Source organism: Diabrotica virgifera, chromosome 7 (genome assembly GCF_917563875.1).
Source record: "Diabrotica virgifera virgifera chromosome 7, PGI_DIABVI_V3a".
Lineage (NCBI taxonomy): Eukaryota > Metazoa > Arthropoda > Insecta > Coleoptera > Chrysomelidae > Diabrotica > Diabrotica virgifera.
In genome coordinates this window covers 235,331,607-235,342,270 of record NC_065449.1, presented here as the reverse complement: position 1 = coordinate 235,342,270, position 10,664 = coordinate 235,331,607, and the positions used below count along the sequence as shown (strand labels likewise).

At 33.2% G+C, this 10,664-nt stretch overlaps 1 protein-coding gene across 1 annotated transcript; it reads left to right on the top strand.

The window, feature by feature from the left end:
* The first annotated feature begins 4,945 nt into the window (after nucleotides 1–4,945).
* Nucleotides 4,946–10,664, top strand: LOC114325710 (endocuticle structural glycoprotein SgAbd-2-like). Its single transcript, XM_028273841.2, has 3 exons — nucleotides 4,946–5,107; nucleotides 7,650–7,801; nucleotides 10,276–10,664. Exons 1-3 carry the CDS (start codon nucleotides 5,063–5,065, stop codon nucleotides 10,568–10,570), a joined length of 492 nt encoding a protein of 163 aa, XP_028129642.2. The 5' UTR covers nucleotides 4,946–5,062; the 3' UTR covers nucleotides 10,571–10,664.

Here is a 10,664-nt window from a genome sequence, read left to right as displayed (position 1 = left end):
AAGGTTTCTTCCCATGTCATAATCTGACGCGTTCGAGTAACTGCCAAAAATTTCTGCTTGGGTTCCCCTACCATAAGTCTTCGTGATAAATTTCATAAAAGTCATTTAGAATAATACATTTCACCATTAGGACTGCCATTTTGTATACTACATAAAAAATATACATAAAGAGTCCACAATACACGTGGAGTTAGTATTGTAGCTTGGTCATGAAACTGCACATGAAAATAGACACTGCAAATGACACACTTGAATCAGAGCTATTAGACTTTAAATAAGTCATTGAAAAAATCTGAAATATAATATTAAGGGGTACGGAGCAAAATACAAGATTTTGACGAACGTCAAAATTTTAAATTTTTTAAATGTATTCATTTTTTTCGAATCCTGAGAAAACTAATACTTACCTACATATTTTTGAAAAATTTAAACGCAGATTGAAAGACTACATTATTACCAAGGGCCGAAAGTCCCTGAAAACTTCTATAATGTTTATTTTAATAAGTTAAGGGGAAGAAATTAAAAAAATTAGTGTGATTTTTAATTCCAAATATTTCATTCAAAAGAAATTTTTTATTTATTATGCGACTTTCGTCACTCGGTAATAAAGTAGTCTTTCATTCTGCGTTTAAATTTTTCAACACAGTTTTCTCATGATTCGAAAAAAAAATGAATACATTTTAAACACATTGAAAATTTTGACATGCGTCAAAATTTTTTGCATTTTTCTCCGTTCCCCTTAAGGGGAAAGACGCAAAAAACGTCTCCTGTCAAAATTTTCAATGTATTTTAAATGCATTAATTTTTTTCGAATCCCGAGAAAACTAATAGGTATTTTTGAAAAATTTAAAAGCAGAATGAAAGACTACGTTATTGCCGAGGGCCGAAAGGCCACTAGAATAAACAAAAATAAACAGTTTCTTTTTAATGAAATATTTGCAATTTAAACTCGCACTAAATTTCCTTTTTTATTATTCCCCTGTAACTTATTAAAATAAACATTCTAGAAGGTTACAGGACCTTTCAGCCCTAAATAATAATGTGAGTTTTCATTCTACGTTTAAATTTTTCAAAAATACTTATTAGTTTTTTTAGGATTCGAAAAAAATTAATACATAATTTAGAACATATTGAAAATTCTAGTTCTCCAAGATGACTTCACAAGTACCGGAATAGATGACGTACCAATTCAGCTAACATACACTGCCGATGAAAACGGATTCGTCCACCAAGGTACTCACTTAGCTACTCCTCCACCGATCCCAGAAGCTCTCCTTAAAGCTGGTTTTCGCCATTGCTACGATTTATCGTTTTTTTTTATTACGGTACATCACAGCGATTTATCGTTTATATAAGACGATAAATTAAAACTACTCGATCGTTACGATAAATTGCTCGCATCTTTGTCCAGTTTTTTATTTGGTTCATTGATGCTTGTGGTCCAAGCGGGGATTTTTGGAGTTACTCGAGTGCGTCAGATTATCATATGGGGAGAAACCTGGTACCCTGCAGATGTTACTCTACCATATATTGGCTCTTAACACAGGGGAGTTCGTTAAGGGTGGCCCGAAAAAAAATCTATCCTTAAAAAAACTCGAAATTGTCAGATTAAGATAAGGTAAGTTCAGTACATGCAAGAGAGTGTAAATTTAAAAGTCTGACTATTTGGGCCGGGCGTAAGGAAATGGGTGAGTCCCAAAGATTCAGAAGAAAAAAGCAAATATTTGCGAAATGAATGACAGATTGAAAAAATTAAAAAATATTTGCTCAACATTTTTTTAAAATCAATCGAATGATACCAAACACGACTTCCCACGGAGAGAGGTGGGGGGTACATTTAATATTTTAAATACAAATCCCTCGATATTTCGCAAAATGAACATCAAATCGAAAAACTGTAAAATACACTTATTTAACATTTTTAAAAAATCTATCGAATGTCGTCAAACACGACCTTCCAGGAAGGTGGGGTGGGGGTTACTTTAAAATCTTAAATAGGAGCCCCATTTTTTATTGCAGATTTGGATTCCTTATGTAAAAATAAGTAACTTTTATTCGAAACTTTTTTTCAAATTATGGATACATGGCGTTATAATCGGAAAAAACGATTGTTGGAAATGGAAAATTAAATTAAAAATGGAAAGTCCCCACTAAAATGGAAAACTTCACTTAACTTTTTTTTATTTTAGGACCTAGTCTTCACAACCCAATAGGTCCCCACAACGCTCGAGTGACTGAACAGTTAGCATACTTTGCTCCCCTACTAATTTTCTTGCTGCATCATTGTGGTCTTCTCTTACTGAGATGGTCGTATTATCAGCTAAGCTAAGGTATATAGCTGTTGTTTTCTAAAACAGGACTCTCGCTTGTTTATATAAGGTACAAGACCGGGTCGAGTATACTTCCTTGTGGCATTACTTCTTTGATTCCTTGTTAAACTTTTTATAGAAATCTAGCTTCAGGAAACAAAATCTTGACAACTTATAGCATAGTAAAAACCATTCTATTTAGCTAGATAAGCCTTCTAGATCAACAAAGCAAAAAATGTTGATCTGGGAAGTTTATATCGAAGCTAGTGCATTCTTCTCTCTTAACACGATCCTTTTAAAAATCTCCCAATTGGCTGAAAAATACAAGTAATCATGACATCCATACTAGTATGAAAGACTAAAGAAATTATAATTGCGTTCATTTTTAAATATAATTAAAATTTTTATTTACATCATTAAAATATAATTAAAATTACAAGAATATTATTTGATGAAACATTATAGTAGGGTAGGAAAGTATGCTAAATTTGCAGTTATTCGAGCGTTATGGTAACCGATTGGTTTGTGAAGAGTAGGTCCTAAAACCAAAAAAAGTTAAGTAAAGTTTTCCATAACGTGGGGGACTTTTCATTTTTTAATTCAATTTTCCATTTCCAACAATCGTTTTTTCCGATTAGCGCCATCCTATCCATAATTCGAAAAAATGTCTCGAATAAAAGTTGCTTATTTTTATGTAAAGAATCCAAATCTGCAATAAAAATTGGGGCTCATATTGAAGATTTTAAAGTAACCCCTCACCCCACCCCCGTGGGGGTCGTGTTTGGTGCCATTCGATAGATTTTTCAAAAATATTGAATACGTGTATTTTGCAGTTTTTTGATCTGATGTTCATTTCTCGAAATACCTCTCTTCTTGGGGGGTCGTGTTTAGTATCATTCGATAGATTTTTGAAAAATATTGAATACGTATTTTTCAGTTTTTCTATCTGACGTTCATTTCGCAAAATATTCGCTTTTTTTGTGAAACTTTGTGAATCACCCATTTCCTTATGCCCTGCTTAAACCGTCAGATTTTTTAAATATACCTTCTTTTTGCATGTAGTTAACTTACCTTATCTTAATCTAACGATATCGAGTTTATCTAAGGATAGATTTTTTTCGTGTCCTCTTTAACGAATTCCCTTGTATTAGTATATGGTAAAGGTACATTTATAGAGAACAAGTTTTCTCCCCATGTGATAATCTGCCGCGCTCGATTACTGCAAAAATCCCCGCTTGGGCTCCCCTACCATTATAGTGATATTAAAAACTGTAACTGACAGTTCAAAATATTGTTCTAAGTCTATGTCCTTGTGGCATATTAATGCAATTTGCTTTTATAGTTAAACATAAGCCACAATAATTTTTTTTGAAATTAAGTCTGACAATGTGACCGTTCAAATAGCTGTCTTCTAATCAAAAATGGTAGGGGTTATTTAAAAAGAGGAGTTTAATACTTACATAATAATTATTGTACAGTGGAACCTCGATAAGTCGGCCCACGATAACCCGGAAGTCCGGTTAATCCGGACCGATTTTCATCAGACAAACATTTCAACAATAAAAATGTATGTATTTTAAAACATTTTATCTGTAGCCGCTTCTGGAATGTCTTAAAAATATCGAGTGTCATTGATAAAACTTGGCTTCGACCATAATATAATATTTGAGAGATAATGGGTATTTGTGTAATTTGTACGGTAAAAATGACTCATGGCACACGGCGGCAGCGGCGCTGAGCGACGTTCATTATCCATTATCGGGCTATCGCAAACAACAGGCACCTTTTATTCCTTTATTTATTTTCAACTCTCTTTTAAAAAATTATTTTTAGAACAATGGTCTTTTAAACTTTAAACGATGAAAGAGCCACTGTTCTTAAATAACATAACATCGCTCCGATGGCAGACGAAATTGACACAACCGAAACTGACTGAGTTTTTTTACCTAGAAATGAACAATACTCTATCTATACTGTCTATACTACAACTATAATAGGTAAGTTAGATGTGTACTGTGCATATATATTTCATGTTGTTTTAATTATAACGGACTTTATCTATAAGTATACCGTATTTTATTAATTTTTACAATGCTCTCCGGCTAATCCGGATTTTCGATAACCCGGATCGGCCGCGGTCCCGATTAATCCGAGTTATCGAGGTTCCACTGTACTTACTTACGCTTACGTAGAAAACATCCTTGTAAAATCATCAAAGAACTTGCTGTCTGTTTTTTTTTTCATTTCTAAAGAATGTCTTAAAGCAACTGCACCATTATTCTTTGTAGGGGTCGAGATATAGGTAAATAAGTGTTACGAAACAATAATTTTTAATTTTCATCGAAATGTTATTTGCCTTAAAACCAATACGCATATAATGGCTTGTACAGCTGTGTATTTATATATTCACAATCTGCCTATAGTTAGTAATTACCATATAAAATAATTTAAAGAAGGCTTAACTAGGTACTGCTCATTAACAAATATAAATAAGAGAAAATAGGACATATTACCAAATAAACAACTAGACCCAGCAAAATGCACATGGTACACCACACCTTTCTATAAATTATTAAATATGCACATCACCTATACCATCCTGATGACCTTTTGCATAGAACTAGATGTATTTAAATGACAGAAATGCAGTTAAAAATATGCAAAATACTTTGAAAAATAAGAAGTGGTCATTGCAGATGATACGTATTCACTTAACTAGATTTTAGTATAAATATGTACATATTCAGAATTTGATGCACTTGAGTTTAGTGTGGCTTACTGGCAAGATGATTTCTTTGGTGAGTTTTCACGACCTTTTAATTTTTTTTTTATTTCAGTTTTATGTTAACAAATATTTTACTGGTAACTCTAATAAACTGCTAAATAATATAAAATAATGCTAAATATTTTTTCAAAAATGTCTTTAAAAATAATTGTTTTTTCATATAAAAAAAAACTGGGGCGTTGATGCAAAACTGGTAAATACCATTAATTTTTTTTCAATTTTTTTTATTGATTTCATGAAGATTTAAATGGATTATTTTGTTAACACTACAGAACTCTGCTTGTGGAGTATTTGACCCTTATGTGTTCCCAACAGTGTACAAGGTTGTAAGGTTGCTGGCTGGCCGGGTCAGCTCATCTTTCTTGTTAATTCTCTGGATAAACTATGTAGTTACTACTTACTTCCAGTCTGTTCTATTTCTAGCTCCGTTTTTGACTTCACTTCATTTTAGCCCAATTTTTTCGTGTTCGCTCGTTGTTTTATTCCAGCTGTGTTCTTGTCTTCCTTCTGGTATTTCCACAAAGTATGGCCAAACCATTCTATTTTGCTTGACTTTAGTAGATATTATATTAGTTTGTTTTTCATTCGTTTTCTTTCTTTCTTTCCCATAGTTTTATATTCGTTTGTATTCGTAGTAGTTTGATCCTGTTCCCATGTTTATGCTCCATAAAGTAGTAAACTTTTTATGCGACTGTTAAAGATTTTAATTTTTGTGTTGTGAACAAGGGAATAAAACAGGGAGATAGCCTCAGCCGACTCCTATTCGTCATAAATATTGATAAGTTAATTAAAAATGTAAAGATAAGGACCAATCAGTTAAAAACAATAATAGGCTATACACACCTAACACCAGTTATGATAGAAGTATGCGGACGACGTAGTTCTCATAGCAGACAACACGAGAAAGGTGCAACGACTAATAATTGATATATTGACTGAGGAAACAGAGAAAATGAACTTAGAAATAACTATCAGCAGACAAGAATTAGAGAGGGTGACAGCCTACGAGTACCTGGGAAAGCTAGACTCAGCCAGGAAACAAAAATACATGTATATAATGCAATCACAGTACCAACTCTTCTACATGCAAGCGAGACATGGGTCACAAATAAAAGACATAAAAGTGCCATAAATGCAGCAGAAATGAAGCAGCTGAGAGAAATAGCTGGAAAGACGAAGATAGACAGGGAAAGGAACGAAAACATCAGAAACGTGCTAAGCCAGGAACCAATAGAGAAAAAAAATTGAAAAAAAACTGAATTGGTTTGGATATATAACTAGAATGAACGAGCACAGACCAGTGAAGAAGGTGACAGATGCCAAAAGACAAAAGAAAAGAAGAAGGGCCAGACCTAGAAAGGGGTGAATGGTGCAAATCGAGGAAATCGGGACAAACAGAGGGAAACAGTGCAACAGATAAAGGAGATGGTAGGAGACCGGAAGGCGTGGAAGAAATAGGTAAAAGATGGATAGGTGATGCTAAAATCCGACGCTTTTATAGGGCATAAGGAAAACCAGAAGAAGAAGAAGAATTTTTGTGTTGTTTCAGATATTCCGTTTGCTAAATTTGATTTAAAGCGTTGAATGAATATTGAACTTTTATTATTCCCTTCTCTATATCCCCTTTACACTTACCGTTTCTTTCCATAATTTTTCTCAAATATGTAAACTTGTCTACTTCTTCTACTTCCTTACCGTTTATCATTTTATTATTTCTACATTCTATTGTACATACTATTGTACAGAATATTGTACTTCATTGTACATACTATTGTACAGAATATTGTACATTCCGTAGGTTGAATCTTAGTATATACTTAGTTTCCTTATTTGATTGAAGGGATTCCTTTCAGTAAAGAAGTTTTGGGTTAACTTTATATAGGTTGGGCATGATACATTCAATGGTCGGTAAGCATTTTTGGATGTACTAAGGGTTTTATTAGAAAGTTGGGCTAATTTTTCGTGATACGTTAGGTCTATTTTTGACTAATTCTTTGTAAAAGAAATGCTTAAGCCTGAGGCACTATTACATTTAATATGTACCAATTATTTTTATTATCTTGCTTGAATCATGACAATACCGGATTTGCTAGCAGAGTCTACAAGTATGTAAGAGAAAATAAATTTCAGAATTGGCCAGAATTCAATGCCCTACATTTATCATTTTTAAGCTATAGTGTTGTCTATTAATAATTTGTTAATATTAGAGGAGTTTCTTACAAATAACCAGTAAAATTTAAGTACTTGACAGTTGATCTGTTTTCGGTTTTTAATTTTGTATTTTCCTAGTAAACATAAAATATAGATATGACAAGGCAGTTAGACGAATTTTCCTTTTGGAATGACTTTTTTCCTAGTAATGTATTATGATGAACACTTACAACTCTGTTTAGTGAAATCAGGATAGAAAAAATTACAGTCATTTATTTTGATTTACTATTTTTTATGTAATTTTCACCAAAATTTTCACCAATAAAAGACATTATTCGTTTTTATGTATAATACCGTATACATGCAAAATATAAAATATTTAAGTCTCAACTTAATTGTTTCAGGTATTATTTTTGACAATATGTGGGTGCGCTTTTGGTCAATATAGAGAAAAAGTACTAGTCAGGCCCAATATTGCCATTACTCCTGGACAAGTAATTAGAATTATTAGTCAAACCCAAGAGGGACCCAACCTTGATGGATCATACGCCTGGAGGTAAAAAATGATAATATAAATTGTGGTATTATGGTCAGAATATAGGTTTCGTGATCAAATTGCATATTTTTAGTCTCTTCCAAAGTAGTTCTAAGGGATCTGTCTCCTCTATGGATATGGTTTGAAGCATATCTAAGGCACCTTCTCGAAGAGCAATAATCAGGTATACAGTCTTTTCTATCTAGGACCATCATGTAGTTTTTCCATGACAATTTTTCATCGTAAGTTGATGCTTTAACACGAACAGACCCTCCACTCTTTTCATCTTCTTTTCAATCTCTTCCATGTATTCTTCAAAAGAAGATATCGGCAACAACTTTACTTTTTAATGAAGCTATTTTATCGTCAAGTGAAGAAATTTCAGAAATGATTTTATTTTCTAAAGAAACAATATCCGCAAAACTTTGGAAATATCAGAAGAAACTTCTGAAATATTACCAGAAACATTGCTTTTCAGAGAAGAGACATCATTAGAAACTTTAGATCCTAAAAAAACAGTATTTACAGAAACTTAAAAATATCAGAAGAACCTTTATTTTTTAACGATGCAAAGTATATGTTTAAGTACAGCATTTCTGTCCTCAAGCATATACGTTTATGGATTAAGACCCTCTTCTTTTAGGGGGTCCTTTATCCGTTGGATCTATTTAAGCCTTTTTCCAACAGAATCTAATTCTCTATCTTCAAGTTCACGTCGTAAGTCCGTTACTTCTAAGTCGCTAATTCTCGTAGCCATTTTTCCTAGAATTTATTTAAATAACCCAGTTCTGCCACCAATATAGTACTCATTTTAATTTATTTACAGTCTTACTACACACCAACACTACTACTAAAAGTACAATTAATTTACAATAATATTGATTACTTGACCGAACAAATTTATATTTTAACCTGATCATCAAATTTAAATTTCTCCAGAATACCATATATATTTCTCGGGACTTGGAGACACATCTGAACCCTTGCAACCGTAGAATACCTTGAATTTATATCAACAGCTGGTGGTCTCACTGAGACGCCAAATTTTAAATGAATCTGTATTTTATAATTTTATTAATCAGAGAAGTTCTTTTGCTAGTACTGTCAGGAGAAAGCCTCTATAAATTGTGTCCAATATGTTACTCTAGTTTATCATGTTATATATTATTCATCTTCTTCTTTAAGTTCCATCTTCTATCGAAGGTTGGAAATCATCATGGCAATGCGGACCCTGTTGACTGCCGCTCTAAATATCTCTGCACTACTGCATTCGAACTATTCCCGTAAGTTCTTAAGCCAGGATGTTCTTCGTCTTCCCACATTTCGCTTTCCTCGGATTTTGCCTTGCATAATAAGTTGTAATAATGAGTATTTTTGCCCTCTCATCACATGTCCCAAGTACTCAAGTTTTCTCTTTTGATAGTTAGTATTATTTCCGGTTGATTTCCTATCCTTCTAGTTACTTCCACGTTCGACATTCTTTGAATCCATGATATTCGTAGGATTCTTCTGTAACACCAAAATTCAAAGGCGGCCAACTTATTCAAATGGACTTGTTTCAACGTCCACGCTTCCAAGCCATAAAGAAGAGTAGAGAACACGTAACATCGAAGCATCCTTAGGCGTAGTTCTAACCTTATATCCCGACAACAAAGAAACTTTTTAAGTTTAATGAATGATGCACGTGCTATTTCAATACGTGTCTTAATTTCTTTGGTTTGGTCTACATTTGATGTTATCCATATTCCTAAGTATTTGTAGTTATCCACACTCTCAATCACAGTATCTTCAATAGTTAATTGGATGTTTACGTGTGCTGATTTAGTTATGATCATGCATTTAGTTTTCTTTAAATTCATCTTCAGTCCGTACTCATGACAGCGTTCATTAAGGCGTTGCATTACGTTCTGTAAATCATTGTTATTATCTGTTATTATTACTGTATCGTCTGCAAAACGTAAGTTGTTCAAAACTTCTCCATTGATAGATATACCTTCTATTGAATTTGAGAGCGCTTCTTGAAATACCGCTTCACTGTAGACATTGAAAAGTAGTGGAGACAGCACGCAACCCTGACGGACTCCTCTCTGTATTTTGATATCTTGGGTGTCCTGGTTGTCAACTCTTATCTTGGCAGTTTGATTCCAATATATATTAGATGTAATTTTCATGTCACGACTGTCAATATTTTTGCTTTTTAATATATCTACAAGCTTTTTCTGTTGAACTTTATCAAATGCCTTTTCAAAGTCTACAAAACATAAGTACATATCCTGATTCATGTCCATGCATCTCTGGGCCAGCACATTCAAGCCGAACAAAGCATCTCGTGTGCTCATACCATTTCTTAAGCCAAATTGTGTGTCACTGATTTCATATTCGAGAGTTTTAACAATTCTACTGTGTATTATTTTCAAAAATGCTTTAAGTGTGTGACTCATTAAAGATATTATTCATAGTTTATTTAATACAAAGAGATATCAATCCTGTTTTAGTTACGAAACCGAAAATGGCATCGCTGGTCGTGAAGTTGGACGACCAAAAGCCCAAGACATCGAAGAAGTTCAAGGTGAAATCAAATACACAGCTCCAGATGGTTCACCGATTCAATTAACTTATACTGCTGATGAAAACGGTTTTGTTCCACAAGGCGCCCATTTGCCCACTGCTCCACCAGTTCCTGAAGCAATTTTGAGATCTTTGGAATGGAACGCTGCTCATCCGGAAGAAGATGATTATCTTAGGGGAGCTAATACTATTGAGGGTTCTGTTAGATATAGGAGACCTTAAAGTAAATGATTAATGCTATGTATTTATTCTGTATATGTGATTTGAAGGTGTTGTTATGGTTATATTTTTGTAAAATAATATTCTAGCAAATAAA

Bases quoted from the DNA above. Each gene is read 5' to 3' on its own strand.
- LOC114325710 (XM_028273841.2), top strand. From the start codon at position 5,063: ATGCACTTGAGTTTAGTGTGGCTTACTGGCAAGATGATTTCTTTG. The intron at 5,108-7,649 runs GTGAGTTTTCAC...TAATTGTTTCAG, and splicing joins CTGGCAAGATGATTTCTTTG to GTATTATTTTTGACAATATG. The intron at 7,802-10,275 runs GTAAAAAATGAT...ATCCTGTTTTAG, and splicing joins GATGGATCATACGCCTGGAG to TTACGAAACCGAAAATGGCA.